This window comes from Microcaecilia unicolor, chromosome 14 (assembly GCF_901765095.1).
Source record: "Microcaecilia unicolor chromosome 14, aMicUni1.1, whole genome shotgun sequence".
NCBI lineage: Eukaryota > Metazoa > Chordata > Amphibia > Gymnophiona > Siphonopidae > Microcaecilia > Microcaecilia unicolor.
The window spans coordinates 36,854,264-36,874,292 of record NC_044044.1 but is presented as its reverse complement, the minus strand read 5'-3'; the positions used below and the strand labels follow the sequence as shown (position 1 = coordinate 36,874,292).

Here is a 20,029-nt window from a genome sequence, read left to right as displayed (position 1 = left end):
CCCTCTCCCTCCCCTTCCTCATCCTCCCCCCTCCGACCCCCCTCCCCACAGGACCCCCCCTACCCTCTCTCGTCTGAGGACCCCTTCCCACCTCTCATCTCAGGACCTCCACCCCCTCCCCCCTCTCTCTCATCTCAAGACCCCCCCTTGTCTCAGGACCCCCCTCTCCAATTTCCGCCGCCCAGCGCCTCCCTCCCTCTGTCTCTGTGGCCTCCGAGTGCAAGGAGGACGTGTACGAGTGCCCCAGCCCTTCATACGTGGCAGCTGCTGTTTAAAAAGTTTTACCTCCGGCTCGGCCGGCAACACTCAAGTCCACCAAGTACAGACGCCGCTTCAAGACAGGCTGTGGTTCGCTGTTCCTCTGGTCCCGCCCTCATTTCCTGTTTGCCGAATGGTGGGACCAGAGGAACAGCGAACCACAGCCTGTCTTGAAGCGGCGTCTGTACTTGGTGGACTTGAGTGTTGCCGGCCGAGCCGGAGGTAAAACTTTTTAAACAGCAGCTGCCACGTATGAAGGGCTGGGGCACTCGCACACGTCCTCCTTGCACTCGGAGGCCACAGAGACAGAGGGAGGGGGGTGACGTACAGGGGGGGCTGGCACTGCTGAACTGGGAGGGGATGGAGATGTTACCAGATTTATTTTGCCTTATAAAATATATGTATGGGTTCAGAAATGAAGGGTACTGTTTCCAAACCCAACAAAATTCTTTCCAGGTTTTGATCATTCTTATGCCGGTCCAAGAAAAGTTATCTAGAGAATACATTAAAGGTAATTCTATAAAGGTTGAAAAGTAGGTGACCCTCAAAAGGGTGCATCGGCTTGAGTCGCGTTGCGGTTTCCCAAGCAACACGGTGACATCACCAGAAGGTTTCAGACATTACGAACCGGGCTTCAACTTCCTGGCAGTCAGCTTCAGAACGTTGGAGGTGCAAATTATTATAGTAGATATGGAAATCGGAACGTCGAGTGAGGTGTTTAAATTTGCAGATGACAAAACTATTCAATATGATACAGGTGTTCAAATATTTGAAAGATATTAATCCGCAAACAAAACTTTTCCAGAGACGGGAACGCGCTAGAACTAGAGGAATTGAGGATGAAAGAGGGTAGACGTCACTCAGGAATAATGTCAGGAAGTATTTTTTTCACAGAGAGGGTGATAGATACCAGGAATGTCCTCCCAGAGGAGGTGGTGGAGATGAAAATGGTAACGGAATTCAAAAATGCGTGGGATAAGCACAAAGGAATCCTGCTTAGAAGGAATGGATCCAAAGAAACTTAGCAGAGATTAGGAACCAACACCTGCAATTGGGAAGCAAAGCTAGTACTGGGCAAACATTTAAAGTCTGTGCTGTGATTGTGGCTGGACAACGTCAGCTTCAGAAGTTGGAAAACAAAGACAGTGCTGGACAGACTTCTACGGACCATGCCCTGAAAATGGCAAGGACAAATCAAGACCAGGAGTACAAGTGAAGTATCACATACCATATGTGATGAGTTTATCTTGTTGGGCAGACTGGATGGACCGTACAGATCTTTATCTGCCGCCATGTTAAAACATGTGCGGACTGTGAAATATCGCAGGAAGACCTTAGGAAATTGGAAGACTGGGCATCCAAATGGCAGATGAAATTTAATGAGGACAAATGCAAGGTGATGCACATTGGGAAGAATAATCCGAACCATAGTTACCTGATACTAGGGTCCACCTTGGGAGGTCAGCAACCAAGAAAAAGATCTGGGTATCATTGTAGATAATATGCTGAAATCTTTTGCTCAATGTGCGGCAGCCATAAAAACAAACAGGATGCTAGGAATTATTAGGAAAGGGATTCTGAATAAGACCAAAAATACTATAATGCCTCTGTATCGCTCCATGGTGCGACTACACCTTGAGTATTGAGTTCAGTTCTGGTTGCTGTATCTCAAAAAAGATATCGCGGAATTAGAACAGGTTCAAAGAAGAGCGACCAAAACGATAAAGGGAATGGAACTCCTCTTGTATGAGGAAAGGCTATGGAGGTTAGGGCTCTTCAGCTTGGAAAATAGACGGATGAGGTGAGATATGATTGAGGTCTACAAAATCCTGAGTGGTGTAGAACGAGTAGAAGTAAATCAATGTTGTACTGGTTCCAAAAGTACAAAGACTAGGGGGCACTCAATGAAGTTACATGGAAATACTTTTAAAACAAATAGGAGGAAATATTTTTTCACTTACAGAATAGTTAAGCTCTGGAACTCTTTGTCAAAGGACGTAGTAACAGCGGTTAATGTATCTGGGTTTAAAAAAGGTTTTGACAAGTTCCTGGAGGAAAAGTCCATAGTTGGTTATTGAGATAGACATAGGGGAAGCCACTGCTTGTCCTGGGATTGGTAGCATGGAATGGTGTTACTAACTGGGTTTCTGCCAGGTACTTGTGACCTGGATTGGCCACTGCTGGAAGCAGGATACTGGGCTAGATGGACCACTGGTCTGACCCAGTATGGCTACTCTTATGTTCCTATCTGCTTCTTTAGGCTTCCGATTCACTGAACCAGGGCTGGAATTTGCTGCATTAACACTCCTAGGGTGCTTCCTGTATTTTAAAGCTCTTTTCAGCTCTCTTAACAGCAGAATAGCAAGAGGCCTTTGCAGAGAGCCAGACACCACAGTTCCTTCAAGATCCCTGAAAAAAAAAAAAAAAAGTTTGAATCTGGCCACTGGGTGTCACCATTGCACTTCGATTGACTTCCTCTCAGTATATTGTACTATCCCCCTCCCCCCCCCCCCCCCCCCCCCCTCTCCAAATACCACAAGCATCTCACTTTGGGGCTGGAAATCTTGATTCTGCTGCATCCTAAATTCTGACTGCCCTTTCAGGCACAGACTGAATCATGAGCTGGAGCTAGAGAGACAGTTCTGTGTGACACTAGTTGTAGAACATGATTCATTAGCTGCAGAAGGGGCGAGACAGTTCTGTCTGTCACTAACTTCAGGGGCTGAATCATAAGCTGGAGTGGGAGAGACAGTTCTGTCTGTCACTGTGTTCAGGGTCTGATTCATTAGCTGGAGCTAGAGAGACAGCTTTGTGTGACACTGTGTTCAGGGTCTGATTCATTAGCTGGAGCTAGAGAGACAGCTTTGTGTGACACTAAGCTGCAGAGGGGAGAGACAGCTCTGTCTGTCACTGTGTTCAGGGTCTGATTCATTAGCTGGAGTGGGAGAGACAGCTCTGTCACTGTGTTCAGGGTCTGATTCATTAGCTGGAGCTAGAGAGACAGCTTTGTGTGACACTAAGCTGCAGAGGGGAGAGACAGCTCTGTCTGTCACTGTGTTCAGGGTCTGATTCATTAGCTGGAGTGGGAGAGACAGCTCTGTCTGTCACTGTGTTCAGGGTCTGATTCATTAGCTGGAGCTAGAGAGACAGCTTTGTGTGACACTAAGCTGCAGAGGGGAGAGACAGCTCTGTCTGTCACTGTGTTCAGGGTCTGATTCATTAGCTGGAGTGGGAGAGACAGCTCTGTCTGTCACTGTGTTCAGGGTCTGATTCATTAGCTGGAGTGGGAGAGACAGCTCTGTCTGTCACTGTGTTCAGGGTCTGATTCATTAGCTGGAGCTAGAGAGACAGCTTTGTGTGACACTAAGCTGCAGAGGGGAGAGACAGCTCTGTCTGTCACTGTGTTCAGGGTCTGATTCATTAGCTGGAGTGGGGAGAGACAGCTCTGTCTGTCACTGTGTTCAGGGTCTGATTCATTAGCTGGAGCTAGAGAGACAGCTTTGTGTGACACTAAGCTGCAGAGGGGAGAGACAGCTCTGTCTGTCACTGTGTTCAGGGTCTGATTCATTAGCTGGAGCTAGAGAGACAGCTTTGTGTGACACTAAGCTGCAGAGGGGAGAGACAGCTCTGTCTATCAGAGCAGAAAAAGTATTACAATTATTTATAATAGGGAAAAAGATAAGTTTTTTAAGCTTTTCAAAAAGCAAAAAGATCCATTATTAATCAAAGCTGAACTGGTAATCTATTCCATAAGTAAATAGCAGAGAATACAAAAAAATCTGGAAAATAATGCTTTAAAACGAATACCTTTAGTTGAGGGAAATACCAATCACAAAATATTACATGTTCTTGATGTGATAAAATTCTTTAAGAGCTTAAATTCATCTAAACATCAGTAGAGCAAATTCCATGCAAAAATTTAAAAACAAGACGTATAGAGGGGCATAATCGAACGAAAACGTCTATCTCCATGGGCGTTTATCTCCGAAAACGGGTCCATGAAAGGGCAGACTGAACCGTATTTTCAAAAAAAATAGACGTCCATGTTTTATTCGACAATTTGTGAGCTGGGCATTTTTGTTTTTCAGTGATAATGGAAAATGAAAGCACCCAGCTCAAAAACAAATAAATCCAAGGCATTTGTTCGTAGGAGGGGCCAGGATTCTTAGTGCACTGATCCCCCTCACATGCCAGGACACCAACCGGGGGCACTTTTACAAAAAAAAAAAAAAAAGGTAAAAGAGCTCCCAGGTGCATAGCACCCTTCCCTTGTGTGTTGAGCCCCCCAAATCCCCCTCAAAACCCACTGCCCACAAGTCTACACCATTACTATAGCCCTAAGGGGTGAAGGGGGGCACCTACATGTGGGTACAGTGGGTTTGGGGGGGTTGGACGACTAATAAGCATTAAGCAGCACAAATGTAATAGGTAGGGGGGGATGGGCCTGGGTCCACCTGCCTGAAGTCCACTGCACCCCCTAACAACTGCTCCAGGGACCTGCATACTGCTGCCAGGGAGGGTGAAAATAAAAAGTTGTGAAACATCATGTTTTGTGGTGGGAGGGGGTTAGTGACCACTGGGGGAGTCAGGGGAGGTCATCCCCGATTCCCTCTGGGGGTAATCTGGTCATTTAGGGCACTTTTTGGGGCCTTATTTGTGGAAAAAACAGGGTCCAGGAAAAGTGCCCTAAATTCTAGCTACAAACGCATACTTTTTTTCCATTATCGGCGAAAGGCGCCCATCTCTGTTCGGGTGATAACCACGCCCCAGTCCCGCCTTCACCATGCCTCCAACACGCCCCCGTCAACTTTGTACGCTTCCGCGATGGAGTGCAGTTGAAAACGTCCAAGTTCGGCTTTCGATTATACCGCGTTATTCGTTTTTGTGAGATAAACGTCCATCTCCCGATTTAGGTCGGAACTTGGGCGTTTTTCTCATTCGATTATAAGCAGGATAGTATCTTAAAATTAATCCTCTCTCGAACCATCAGCAAATGCAGATCAGCTACCAAAGGGGACAGGCTCTCATAATGTGAGAGCTGCTGGCTGCTGAGTTCTGAATCATCTGACGTCTAGACATCTGTTTAATTGTCAGTCCAATCTCGAAAGAATTACTGTAATCAAGTAATGAAAGAACAGACAACTGAACTATAATTTTAAAGTGCTCAAAATGAAAAATATGAACGAATTAAACGTAATTGTTTCAACTTGAAGTAAGCTTTACGCACAATATTCTTAATTTGAGATTCCATTGAAAGTGAGGTATCAAGGATAACATCCAGCACTCTAGACTCCCACTCAACTTTAATAGAAAAAAGACATGTCTGTGGAAGAACTGATTGATGAAGACCAAACCAAAGCATAGTTTGAATTTTAAAGCTTTAGACCGATCAGTTATTTTCTCAACATACTCATTAAGTTTAGAATAAAACATTTCCAAAACAGTATCTACCGAGACCAAGAGGAAAATATTATCTGTGACTGTGTAAGACCAAAGTTTAGCATCATCTTGAAAAGCGAGTCGACCTAATGTACTCATATGTAAATTGTATAGTACGGGAGACAAGGGAGACCCCTGAGGAACTCCACGCAGTGAACGCCAAGGATTTGAAAATGAATTATCTTTAAATAGAAACGTACAAACATGATGGCAGATAAAGGCCAACTGGCCCATCCAGTCTGCCGTCCTCCGTCACCACTAACTCTTCCTTTTCCTAAGGGATCCCATGCTTTCTTAAATTCAGTCACAGTCCTGGTCTCCACAACCTCCACCGGAAGGCCATTCCACGCTTCCACAATAAGTAAACAGAATCAGTCAGACCAAAGGTAAAAAGTAAATTCAGTCATTAAAGTATGATTGACAGTATATGTAAGGAGAGTAAATAAAAGCAAGAGGAAAAGGAAACCGATATGGTTCTCCAAGCAAGTGGCTGAGAAAATAAAGGCTAAAGAGTTGGCGTTCCAGAAATATAGAAAATCTCAAGAGGAGGAACACGGGGAGGAATACCGGATGAAACTGAAAGAAGCCAAGAGAGAGGTACGTCTGGCGAAGGCGCAAGCGGAAGAACAAATGGCTAGAAATGTAAGAAGGGGAGACAAAAATTTCTTCAGGTATATTAGTGAAAGGAGAAAGACTAAAAAGGGAATTGTGAGACTAAAAGATACAGTGAAACGCTATGTAGATAATGATGAAGAAAAAGCCAATTTGCTAAATAGATACTTTTGTTCTGTTTTCACTGAAGAAAATCCTGGAGAAGGACCATGAGGGACTGGCAAAAGTACATTTGAGAATGGAGTGGATATAGCACCGTTCACAGAAGAGAGTGTGTATGAACAACTTGGAAAGCTAAAGGTGGACAAAGCCATGGGACCGGACGGGATCCACCCCAGAATATTGAGGGAGCTCAGAGAGGTTCTGGCGGGTCCTCTTAAAGATTTGTTTAATAAATCCTTGGAGACAGGAGAGGTTCTGAGGGATTGGAGAACGGCGGATGTGGTCCCTCTTCACAAAAGTGGTGATAGGGAAGAAGCTGGAAAGTACAGGCCGGTAAGCCTCACTTCGGTTATTGGAAAAGTAATGGAAGCGATGCTGAAGGAAAGGATAGTGAATTTCCTGGAAGCCAATAAGTTGCAAGATCCGAGACAACATGGTTTTACCAGAGGGAAATCGTGCCAAACGAATCTCATTGAATTCTTTGATTGGGTAACTGGAGAATTGAATCATCAACATGCTATAGACGTAATCTACTTAGATTTTAGCAAAGCTTTTGACACGGTTCCCCACAGGAGGCTTTTAAATAAACTCGATGGGCTGAAGATAGGTCCTGAAGGTGGTGAACTGGATTAGGAACTGGTTGACAGACAGACGACAGAGGGTGGTGGTAAATGGAGTTCACTCGGAGGAGGGAAAGGTGAGTAGTGGAGAACCTCAGAGATCGGTGCTGGGGCCGATTCTGTTCAATATATTTGTGAGTGACATTGCCGAAGGGTTAGAAGGTAAAGTTTGCCTTTTTGCGGATGATACTAAGATTTGTAACAGAGTGGACACCCGGGAGGGAAAACATGAAAAAGGATCTACAGAAGCTAGAAGAATGGTCTAAGGTTTGGCAATTAAAATTCAAGTACATAAGTAATTCCACACTGGGAAAAGACCAAGGGTCCATCGAGCCCAGCCTTCACCACGTTCTGTGGCAACGAATTCCAGAGTTTAATTATACATTGGGTGAAGAAAGATTTTCTCTGATTTGTTTTAAATTTACTACACTAGTTTCATCACATGCTCCCTAGTCCTAGTATTTTTGAAAAGCGTGAACAGACACTTCACATCCACCTGTTCCACTCCACTCATTTTATATACCTCTATCATGTCTCCCCTCAGCCGTCTCTTCTCCAAGCTGAAAAGCCCTAGCCTCCTTAGTCTTTCTTCATAGGGAAGTCGTCCCATCCCCGCTATAATTTTAGTCGCCCTTCGCTGCACCTTTTCCAATTCTACTGTATCTTTCTTGAGGTGCGGTTGCACCATGGAGCGATACAAGGGCATTATTACATTCTTACACCTGTTTTCCATACCTTTCCTAATAATACCCAACATTCTGTTCGCTTTCCTAGCCGCAGCAGCACACTGAACAGAAGGTTTCAGTGTATTATCGACGACGACACCCAGATCCCTTTCTTGGTCCGTAACTCCTACGTGGAACCTTGCATGACGTAGCTATAATTCGGGTTCTTTTTTCCCACATGCATCACCTTGCACTTGCTCACATTAAACATCATCTGTCATTTAGCCGCCCAGTCTCCCAGTCTCGTAAGGTCCTTCTGTAATTTTTCACAATCCTGTCGCGAGCTAACGACTTTGAATAACTTGGTGTCATCAGCAAATTTAATTACCTCGCTAGTTACTTCCATCTCTAAATCATTTATAAATATATTAAAAAGCAGCGGTCCTAGCACAGACCCCTGAGGAACCCCACTAACTACCCTTCTCCATTGTGAATACTGCCCATTTAACCCCACTCTCTGTTTCCTATCCTTCAACCAGTTTTTAATCCACAATAGGACATTTCCTCCTATCCCATGACCCTCCAATTTCCTCTGTAGCCTTTCATGAGGTACCTTGTCAAACGCCTTTTGAAAATCCAGATACACAATATCAACCGGCTCCCCTTTGTCCACATGTTTGTTTACTCCTTCAAAGAATTGAAGTAAATTGGTCAGGCCACACTAAAGCCGTGCTGACTTGGTCTCAGTAATCCATGTCCTTGGATGTGGTCTGTAATTTTGTTTTTGATAATAGCCTCTACCATTTTCCCTGGCACCGACATCAGACTCACTGGTCTATAATTTCCCGGATCTCCCCTGGAAGAAATGCAAAGTGATGCACTTAGGGAGAAGAAATCCACAGGAGACAAATTTGTTAGGCGGTGACAGTCTGATATGTATAGATGGGGAGAGGGTTCTTGAGGTGATAGTATCTGAGGATCTGAAGGCGACGAAACAGTGTGACAAGTCGGTGGCCGTAGCTAGAAGGCTGCTAGGCTGTATAGAGAAAGGTGTGACCAGCAGAAAAAAGGAGGTGTTAATGCCCCTGTATAAGTCATTGGTGAGGCCCCACCTGGAGTATTGTGTTCAGTTTTTGGAGGCCGTATCTTGCTAAGGATGTAAAAAGAATTGAAGCGGTGCAAAGAAAAGCTACAAAAATGGTATGGGATTTGCGTTACAAAACTTATAAGGAGAGACTTGCTGACCTGAACATGTATACCCTGGAGGAAAGGAGAAACAAGGGTGATATGATACAGACGTTCAAATATTTGAAAGGTATTAATCTGCAAACGAACCTTTTCCGTAGATGGGAAGGTGGTAAAACCAGAGGACATGAATTGAGGTTGAAGGGGGGCAGACTCAAAAAAGATGTCAGGAAGTATTTTTTCACGGAGAGGGTGGTAGATACCTGGAATGTCCTCCCACATGAGGTGGTGGCGATGAAAACGGTAACAGAATTTAAAAATGTGCGGGATAAACACAAAGGAATCCTGTGTAGAAGATATGGAACCAAACAAGCCAGATGGCAACATGAGTAATTGGGAAGCAAAGCCAGTGCTGGGCAGACTCCTACGGTCTGTGTCCTGAAAATAGCAAAGCAAAATCAAGATCAAGTATTCATGTGTAGTATCACATCATACTTTATGCTATGAGGTTATCCTGTTGGGCAGGTTGCATGGACCATACAGGTCCTTCATCTGCCATCATCTACTACATTACTATGTTATTGTGTCTATTACTGACTTCAGGGTCTGATTCATTAAGTGGAGTAGGAAGAGACAGCTTTGTGTGTTACTGGGTTCAGGGTCTAATTCATTAGGTGGAGTAGGAAGAGACAGCTCTGTATGTTACTGGGTTGAGGGTCTGATTCATTAGGTGGAGTAGGAAGAGACAACTTTGTGTGTTACTGGGTTGAGGGTCTGATTCATTAGGTGGAGTAGGAAGAGACAACTTTGTGTGTTACTGGGTTCAGGGTCTGATTCATTAGGTGGAGTAGGAAGAGACAACTTTGTGTGTTACTGGGTTCAGGGTCTGATTCATTAGGTGGAGTAGGAAGAGACAGCTCTGTGTGTTACTGGGTTGAGGGTCTGATTCATTAGGTGGAGTAGGAAGAGACAGCTCTGTGTGTTACTGGGTTGAGGGTCTGATTCATTAGGTGGAGTAGGAAGAGACAGCTCTGTGTGTTACTGGGTTGAAGGTCTGGAAAGAGAGCTCTGTGTATCCGCATTTAAGGGTGTTTATTTGAAAGTGACTTGTGTTGTCTCTGGTCCCTGTCTTCATTCTTGGCTTCTGGTCATTGTTTTTTATTTGAGCTTGTGAAATGCAGTTATGGTTCCCGTGTGTTTATGTTTAGCTAAATTTAGTGACAAATAAAAGCTTGTGAGAAGTGAAAATGCATCCAGTGTTTGCTCAGTTTAGCCCAGAAAGGAGTGAGAGGAAGGGGAGGGTGGGGTAATTGGAAAGGATCTGTCATCCAAGTGCTGACCTTTACATGTTCTTACGCCTGTACAGGTTTAGAATAGCAGCAGAACGATGGATTTTGTGCACTTACCTGCAAATATCCACTTAAGGGACACGGCACGTATTCGCAGGGGGTTGGCATAGGGGTGAGGGTATATAGACGCACTGCACTTTACACCGGCTCTATGGTACTTAGGTTATGCGGAAGTCTGTAATTAAACCTTTAGAGCAGGCCTGTCCAGCTTCATATCGGGAGCCACATTTAATGTTTCATAATATTTTCCGTCTCTTTCATGCCCTCTCCCAGCCTTCACCCAGGTCTCTCTCTCTTTCTCTCTCTCATGAACCCCCCTTTCCAGCCTTCACCAATCCCCAGATGTTCTGACCTCTGTCCATGTTGAAAGTGGATCACTTCCTGAAACAGATGATGAGGAGGGGGGATATTTTTCTATTGTACAAACAGATGAAGCACTTTTCCTTGTAGCCAGTGGCCTGGACCCTACAGTTGACCTTTGGCTTCTTGGTTAACAAAGTCAACTGTTGACTTAAAGAAAACAAAAAGTCCGTCGTTGTCTTCAATGTCACTTGTCTTGAATTTTTGTCATTAATGTTAGAACTATTTGTGTAATGATGATTTTCTGGGACCAGCTGGTGGGAAAAGAGGAGAGGGATAGGAATATGGAAGGAGTGGGAAGGGAGTGTGTTGGGAGCACACGAGAGGGGGGAGTAGAAGTGAAATGGTGGAAGGGTAGAAAGAGGGTGGGGTGAAAAAAAAAGCGGGACAAATACGCATTGCAAGAGCCAAATGAGCAGAGGAGAGATACCTGGTCCTTCATTCTCCTTTATTTCTCTCCCTTTTCATTCGTGCTCTTGCGATTGGGTTTGATTTTTGTTGTTATTATTTTATAATCATGTTTATGTTTATTATGTGAGTTTAATATATTGCCTAATCTGTCCAGCAAGCCAAGGCAGTTAAGAAATGAAAACAAGTTCAGAAAAGAAAGCAACCTCCGTGTTCAATGACCTCACAAAGTTTGGGCTTGTGGGTTGCTTTTACTAGTTTGCAATCGTTTACTCACAATATGTAGTTCTTGCTTATTCAGGGGAAGAGTCTTTCCCCTCACCTGGCTTTGGGTTCAGATTCCGCCGGTGGGTTCCCTGCTTCGACTCCTCTAACCGTGAACTTGAGCTGTGCGACACCAGAAGTTCGGTTTGGTCTTGTGAGACTTGAAACCACTGAACCAACCTGAGCTTCCAGCAGCTCAAGCTCCAATCCCGCTGGAGGAATCTGTGTTTCCGCTGAGCTTCTGCGGCCCAAACAAATGAAGTTGGGTTTTGCTTTAGAGCATAGGCTCCCTACCACACAGCCCTCTAAGTGTTTTATCTGAAATTCGGATTGCCAGTTAAAGGCAGCAGGGCTATGTCCAGGCCAAGTCTTAAAGCAGGTTCTGATTGTTCAAAAAGCTGAGGTCAGCTTTGGTGGGAATGAGGCCCTCCTTAAAGTGCACTGTTTAAGGATGTTACATAAGCTTGAGGTCACTCCTTAGCTGGAAGAGTAGCCCAATCTATGAAACCTACAGTAGCAGTGGAGATCCCATACTGCCTTCCGCACAGGCCCAGGTCCCCCACTTCTCCTATCCCACAGTCCAGAAATAAATGCAACACGAAACATTGGAAAAAAGAGAAGCCTTTTATTTAAACATAAACCCAGCCCGATGGATGGAAGAGAATCTGCAACCGATCCGTCTCTTCCCTCAATGGCCTTCATCCATTACGATGGACAGACAGACCAAGAACAGAACAAATTCTTTGTAATTCAGCTTCTTGTCGCCATCCATGTCCATGTCCATGAGCACTGACTTCAGCACCTCCTCGGATTTGGGATCTCTCTGTGAGGGGAACAGACAGAAGAGCTAATGAGTGAGAGGAAATGTGCAGGGAAGCTAAGAGGCCTGCGCCAACCCCCCTCCTGGTGCCCTTCTTTCGAACCATTTCATGGCATGGATTTGCATATTCCTGGTTTAGGGTTGCACTTCCTTACCTCTGGAAATAGCCCACGGAATTCCAACCTTACCTTCCCTGTGCCACCTCCCTCACCCCCCCCCCCCCCCCCACCCAACAGACCTGGAGAGACAGAATTGTTCCACCTGCAGAACCGGCATCAAATGAGTTGACAGAGGGCATCTTTAAAAGCAAGAAAGCTGGACATGCAAAGGGTGAAGGGTTGCTGGAGTGAGTTACTTACGCAGAGGCTGGGAAACTCCTTCCTGGCAAGGGCACCAAGCTCGTTGGCGCTCAGGGTACTCTTGTCACCGTCGGTCCCAGAGTACGAATAGAATTTCTGCCTTATGAAGTTCAGAGCACTCTCCAGGTTTTGGACAGACATGTTCTGAGGGTGTTGGAGCTGGCAAGCTGAGGAGTGAGAAAGAGAGACGAAGGAACTGAAAGTCAGATGGCACAAGAATAGGGGCATAGTTTGGAAGAAATGCAGTTCCAGTGCCTTGAACTCAGTCCTACACAATCTGAAGCCAGGACTGCCCCTCCTGTTTCTGCTCCCAGGGATTCACTAGCAGCTCCTGGAAGGCATGGAGCCAAACAAGGACAAGGAGCTGCACTTTTCTGGAAACATCAGGTCTTAACCCTGACTTTTCTTTCCTTGTACAATATTTATGTATCTTTTTGCCTTTAGCTCACACCTTTTTCAGAAGCAGTGCTAATGACAGAAGTAGGCTTTGAACCCTGCCTTACCTGCTTCTCAGCCCATTGCTCTAACCTAACAGTTCTCACCCCGGTCCTTGAGACACTCCCAGTCAGTCAGGTTTTCCAGATAGCCACAATGGCTAGGTATAAGCTACATTTGCATGTAGTGGAAGTGTGCTTACAGATATCTCATGCATATTCATTGTGGGTGTCCTGAAAACCTGATTGGCTGGGTGTGTGTCCTAGAGACTGGGCTGAGAAGGGGACTCATGCTGAACCCATGGGTCTCAGGCTCAATGTTTGACCCCTGGACTTTCAGCATCAAGAAACCCATGTTTTGCTTTTGAATCTAGAGCAATCCATCATGCACAAGAAGGGGATCATTGTATTACAGGGCACCTATGTCAAAGTCAGGAAAAGATGCCCATGTGCCTTCATCAGATCTCTTTCATTGTCCTCCATAAAAAAACATGAGGAGTTTACAAAGACCCAGAACCAACCCCAGTAGCGCAGAAATATTCCAAAGAAGGTATGAATGTGTGCGTGTTCACACTCGTATGCACTCTCGTATTTTACAAAATGTGCATGTGCATTGCACCGCGTTCACCCACACTACACCCCGGGAAAGTCTATCTCGTCAGTGCACATACTTCTGTGACGTATTTAGTGTATATAAGATCACTTTTCTATGTGTAAAACGTGCTCTACACGCAGAAAAAGCTGTATGGAATGCAGGGCCACCGAGAGACAATCTTAAGGGCCCTGCCACCACCGCACCATCAGTCAAAAGTAGAGTCATTGGCTGGTAGGCAGCAGCGATCGAGAGAGACTGCTTTGCCGGCCACTGGTCCTTCTTCCTGCTGCGTCCCGCCTCCTTGTGAAGTAACTTCCTGTTTCTGCAAGTAGAGAACTGGGAGGCTTTTCTATGGGCGGCAACAGGCCCTTCTTGCAGGCCGGGGCCCTGGGGAAACTTGCCCCTCCCCCCCTCAGCAGTCCTGATGGAATGACTCCCCTGAAAGTCCAGTAATTAAATCATGTGTGCAACCCTCATGGCCTGCAGCAATTTAAACAAAAATATGGGCCTGATTCAGAAAATGCTGAGCTCCTAATTAACCCCCTAAATTTGTGGCCTATTTTCAGCTGAAACTTCATCTTTTCAGGAGCTTAAAAGTTATGCTCATAAATTTAAACCTGTGATTTCTTTGCCTAGATTTATGAGCTCAGTAATGATAATCAGTGCTAAGCTCCTAACTTTTCCCCACCCTAAATCCCACCCACTTTTTATGCTCTTAAATTTAGCAGTTTAGTGACGTTTTGAGTATAAATCTAGGCACATCAGCCCTAATGCCATACTCTGTATTTTTTTTGAATATTTTTACTGCTGTAATTGCCTATTGCTCATGTTTGATCTATTCTTACTGTACACCGTCTTGAGTGAATTCCTTCAAAAAGGCGGTAAATAAATCCTAATAAATAAATAAAATAATACATTTTTAAAAGAGGTTGATGTAGGAGCTTAAAGTTAGAAGCATCAATGCTTTGAATATGAGACTCTCCGTTTACACTGGACTAGATCCTCTGTGGTGACTCTATTTTTGTGTGGCTCCGACTCTGACATGGTACAACGAAAAACAGCAGAAAGCGGGAAGATCAGTTTCACACTGATTTCTGCCCAACAATTAGCTATTCCTGAGATGCCAAACAAAATTAAAACATGGAAAAGAAAATAAGATGATACCTTTTTTATTGGACATAACTTAATACATTTCTTGATTAGCTTTCGAAGGTTGCCCTTCTTCCTCAGATCAAAACCTTCGAAAGCTACAAGAAATGTATTAAGTTATGTCCAATAAAAAAGGTATCGTCTTATTTTCTTTTCCATGTTTTAATTTTGTTTGATTTCTATTGATTACCTTTAAGAGGGGACTAACACGGCTAACACACCTCTCTACTATTCCTGAGAAAACTCAGGTGAGTAAAGACTGATGAGATGGGGAGCTTTTACCCAGTCTTCGCATTTGGAACTGCCAAGCAGATGTGTGGACAGCACTTTTTGCAAAAGTTTTCCCTTGAATCTTTTTGGCTTTTTTCCTGTGGTTTTTCCCCTTCCTGAAGTAGCAAGAAATTTGTCCTTAGGAACAAAAGCACTGCTTCTAAACTCAGGGCCAGATGCACTAAACTTAAGGAGCCATTAACGTGGGTTTTAAACTGGTTCTTGCCAGTTTAACGTGCAAGTAGTAAACCAGGACATGCACAAAAGGGGATTGTCCTATCACGGTGGCAGCTAACGGTATGCAGATGAGCAATTTAGTATTATAATGTGTATAAATCGTATTGTAATGAGATGCACTACCGTTTTCCGATTGCCTAACTGTGGAAAATCTAACGGGAGGTCTCTATCTCTCGTTGGGGCTGCGCGGGATTTATTCGCCTCTAAAAATTTCTATAAATTTAACCCAAAAACAAAATCGGGAAAAGAAACGTCCAAGTGCTCGTCAGGGCTGTCCTTCTAAAGTGCCTAACATGGACGACCTTCAGTAACAAAAAAAAGGACGTCCCTGGTTTTCCCCCAGATGTTTTTGTGATGGGTGTCCTTCTGTAATGACCACCGCCGGAGAGAGATGTGCGAGGATGTCCAAATCAAAAAACTATTTGGACGTCTCTTTCGATTAAGCCCCTCCTCCAGGTCTCTCTCAGCCAATCACAGCGCGTTTAGCTGACACCAGTGACAGCTAAACGCGCTGTGATTGGCTGACAGAGACCTGGAGGAGGGGCATCGGACGTGCTGCTAACACCCCGGGGCAGACAGAAAGGAGCAAGACGGCCAGAGCAGAAGCTGCCGATAGCTGCCAGCAGCATCGGGAGCCTCCTCGTACCCCTGATCTCCCTCCCGATTATGGGGATGACTTTTTTTTTCTTTCAGTGAAGGTCGTCCATAAAGGACGTCCTTGGCATGCGCAGAGCAGCCAGCATAACGCTTGGCTGCTCTGCGCATGCTCAGCTGGCCGACTGGCTTGGAAGGAAATCCCATGCAAATGAGCTAGCAGCGACCAGCTCATTTGCATGCGATTTCCTTGATGCATTCCTGTTGCTTACCGATTCGCTAAGGAATCGGTAAGGGAAGGGCTTTAACGGGGTTTTTAGTGCATCTACCCCTGAATCTAAACTTTTGGCCCTTTTGCCAGGGTAAAAATAGCTCAGTAGAGAAATGATCATTGTTGATTTAATCTTGATAATGAATGTGACAGTTGGGCAGACTGGACGGACCATTCAGGTCTTTATCTGCGGTCACTTACTAAGTTGTAGATAGTTTCTGATTTCTCTGGCTGCTTACCAGATGCTTATACCCCACTCACATCACACCTCAGGAGGTTTCAGAGCAGAGAGAATTCAACAAGATTGCATTGGGAAGACAAGTTTCACAGCAGGTAGATAAAAGTCAGTCTAATACATAGATGCAGTGAAACTCTGGAATTCATTGCCAGAGAGTGTGGTTTAAAAAGAGGCTTGGATAGCTTCCTAAAAGAAAAATCCAGAAGCCATTATTAAGATGGACTTGGGAAAAATCCACTGCTTTTTTCTTGGATAAGCAGCATAAAATTTGTACTGTTTTGGGAGCTTGCCAGGTACTTGTAACCTGGACTGGCCACTGTTGGAAACAGGAAATCCGGGCTTGATGGACCGTCAGTCTGTCCTAGTAGGCAACGCTTATATTCTAAAAGGACTTGACGCTAGACGTATTGAAAATGTTATGATGGGGAACCAGCTTTATCTAAGTCCATGCAGGCGTTCAAAAATGCCCCAAATTCCCCTCTGCTGCTACTGCCTGGCGGCCAGAAGAAAAAGTATAAAAACAAAATGTGAAGAACAACAGAGTAATAAGTACAAGGAGAAAGCAAATAAATCAACACTCAAGCAAGAAAAACAAAGGAACAACACAACAAAGATTCCACTCAGAACTCTTAGGAGTCAGGGTCCTGCTACCCTTCCCAAATCTGAAATTCTGGCATGGATAAGGACCCCTGATGAGAAGCTATCAGAGGGAAACAACAGCCTTCTCATACTTCTTTCTTTCTCTCCTTTGGACAGAAAACAAAAAAAGAAAAAAAACAAAAAAACAAAAGACAGAACAAGGCAAGGCAGGAAAACAAAGCTGTAACATAAATAAATAGAAAGATTACAAAGACAAATAGATTTTTGCCCTGGGACCTAAACATTTTTGGCTTGCATCCAAGTTCTAGAACTATTTTTCCATCCCTGCAGTCTGTCCTTGAACAAGGCACCAGGTGGGTGCAGCAGGGTAAGGACTAAGGAGGTCTCTAATCCTAAGGGAAGGAGATTCTTTCAGTCTTCTCCTGTAGAGGAGTGTGGTAGCCGTGTCTTCTCCTGCAAAGCTGAAGGCAGTCAGGAAGTCCCAGGACAGAGGCATTTAGAGACAAGCGAGAAACAGGACTACAAGTGCTCAGGCTGTGCCCCAACCAAAGGAAAGGCCTAATAGCAAAAACCTAGGACCCCTCAAACAGGGAAAGGAAGAGGAGAGAGGAACAGCTGGCATTTCTTAGCGTTTGCTATGAAATAAGACCTAAGCATCACCACACTGGGACAGACCAAAGGTCCATCCAGCCCAGCACCCCGTCTCCAACAGTGGCCCATCCAGGGCACAATCACCCGACAAGATCCACGGAGCAAAGCATTTTGTACTGCTTGTTCCAGGGATAGTGGATTTTTCCCTACGTCCATTTAATAACATTCTATGGCCTTTTCCTTCAGGAAGCTGTCCAAACCTTTCTTAAACTCTGCTAAACTAACCGCCTTAACCACATTCTCCGGCAACAAATTCCAGAGTCGAATTACACGCTGAGTAAAGAAATATTTCCTCTTATTTGTTTTAAACTTACTTCACTCCAGCTTCATCGCATGCCCCCTTGTCCTAGTATTTTTGGAAAGTGTAAACAGACGCTCCATATCTATCTTTTCCACTCCACTCATTATTTTATATACCTCTATCATATCACCCCTCAGCTGCCTTTTCTCAAAGCTGAGAGTCTCTGGAAGGAAGAGCCCAGGAAACAACTAACTAGGCAGTTGTTGTCCCTCTTTCAAGTGATGAACTGTGGATAGAGAGCAGTAACACCTGGGAAAGGGGAAGGGCAAAAGATGGCGGCAGGCCAGCAGGTAGAGGTTAAAAGGCTCAACCTGTTTTCCATCCCTGTGGCTGAAAGCAAAAACCCAGAGAAAAGGAGTGAGAGAGGAAATAGGTATACAAAAAATACATACATAAATAAATAAGGCAGGAGCCATCTGGGTGAAGGGAAGGGTGTGGTCTAGTACTGGCTTGGGCAGGGCTCCAGAGAAAATGTCGGGCCTGGGGTAAATAATCTTAAGAGCTCCACCACCACCGCCATCAGTCAAGTTATAGGCTGGCTGGCAGAGAGCAGCGATTGAGACTGCTCTGCCGGCCACGGGTCCTTCTTCCTGCCACGTCCCGCCTCCTGTGAAGTGACTTCCTGTATCCACATAGGTGGGACATAGCAGGAAGAGAACTCATGTCCGGTAGACCAGTCTCTCTCAATCGCTGCTGGCTGCCAGCCATTGACTCCAATGCAAGTAGAGGACTGGAGGGGGGGGGGTGGAAGGGAGAGAAAGACACTGGATCTGACTGAGCAAGGCTGACAGGCTGGCTGCAGAATCACTGAGAAAAAAGCAGAAAATGGCTTTTCTATGGCCGATGCTGGGTCCTCCTTGGAGGCCTGGCCTAGGGAATCTTCCCCCCCCCCCCCCCCCCCCCCCCCCACAGCAGCCCTGGGTTTAGGTAAGAATATCACAAATTACATAAGTAATGCCACACTGGGAAAAGACCAAGGGTCCATCGAGCCCAGCATCCTGTCCCCGACAGTGGCCAATCCAGGCCAAGGGCACCTGGCGAGCTTCCCAAACGTACAAACATTCTATACATGTTATTCCTGGAACTGTGGATTTTTCCCAAGTCCATTTAGTAGTGGTTTATGGACTTGTCCTTTAGGAAACCGTCTAACCCCTTGTTAAACTCTGCTAAGCTAACCGCCTTCACCACATTCTCCGACAACGAATTCCAGAGTTTAATTATGCGTTGGGTGAAGAAAACTTTTCTCCGATTTGTTTTAAATTTACTACACTGTAGTTTCATCGCATGCCCCCTAGTCCTAGTATTTTTGGAAAGCATGAACAGTCGCTCCACTAACATATATATTTAATAAAGCTGCAAACCTTGTATACCACAATTAAATATGTTCAGCTGAGGAGGAAACCTATTGTTTAGCATATGAGATCCTGATCGGTGGAAAGAAGAAATCCAGAAAGCACTGAGCACTTTCTGTGAATAAAATAGCAACCGGAGACTCAGTACTATCCTTCCCTATGCTGATGAGGTCATTAAATCCTGTGTCCCTGGCTCCATGAGTCCTTCTCAGTCACTGTCAAGAGCACAGGCTGAGAGGGAGCTTTTGGCCAGGGGAAACGCCCTTATTTTCTGAGCCTCCACGCACTCCAGTCTAACTCTCCAGAGCTGTCTTAACACAGAACTAGTGCATTTCTTACCCCAGGACAGAGTTTCTGCAGCTTGAAGAAGGAAGATTACAGACTCCCTGCAGCAGTGAATAGAAAAGAGAAGGACTGAATCTTACCAGGATGAATGAGAAGAATCAGGATCAGTAGCTGGGCACAGATGGGGAGTGCCAAGGCCCGCACTCCTTCATTTATACCTTGGCCCAGCCCAGCCCAGCCCTCCCTGGAAACCTTCCACTCCCACCCCTCCAGCCTCAGCAGCAGCAACAGTCTGGCCCTAAGCCAAGCTGAATCATTGCTCTTAGCAGTGAAGGGAAGAAGATGAAAGCAGACATGCTGTGAGAAAGATTTCTTAAATTATAAGAAGAAAGAGAAAGGGAGGAAAAGTTTGAAATCTCCTATGAGCCCTTCCCTCCTCCGGACCCTTCAGGAAAATGGTGCTGCTGGGAGAAAGCTTGCAGAATAGGCAGCTTTGGGTTCACTCTTTTCTACTTCGTGATGGGGCCAGTTGGCAATAGTGATCATAATAT

General features: G+C 45.1%; 1 protein-coding gene and 1 long non-coding RNA gene across 3 annotated transcripts; both read right to left on the bottom strand.

Moving 5' to 3' along the window:
* Positions 1 to 2,019: 2,019 nt before the first annotated feature.
* On the bottom strand, positions 2,020 to 18,174 carry LOC115457888. The gene is made up of 3 exons (XR_003940011.1): positions 18,028 to 18,174; positions 17,008 to 17,013; positions 2,020 to 2,030 (listed from the first exon to the last, which is right to left on the bottom strand). It is a non-coding gene; the product is annotated as an uncharacterized LOC115457888 (long non-coding RNA).
* On the bottom strand, positions 11,927 to 19,725 carry S100A6 (S100 calcium binding protein A6). Of its 2 annotated transcripts, none has more exons than XM_030187559.1 (3): positions 19,619 to 19,725; positions 12,502 to 12,668; positions 11,927 to 12,145 (listed from the first exon to the last, which is right to left on the bottom strand). In XM_030187559.1, exons 2-3 carry the CDS (start codon positions 12,640 to 12,642, stop codon positions 12,011 to 12,013), a joined length of 276 nt encoding a protein of 91 aa, XP_030043419.1. In that variant the 5' UTR covers positions 12,643 to 12,668; positions 19,619 to 19,725; the 3' UTR covers positions 11,927 to 12,010. The 2 variants fall into 2 exon arrangements, with proteins under 2 accessions (XP_030043419.1, XP_030043420.1); XM_030187560.1 differs by having other exon boundaries at positions 12,502 to 12,660; positions 19,619 to 19,723.
* Positions 19,726 to 20,029: the final 304 nt, after the last annotated feature.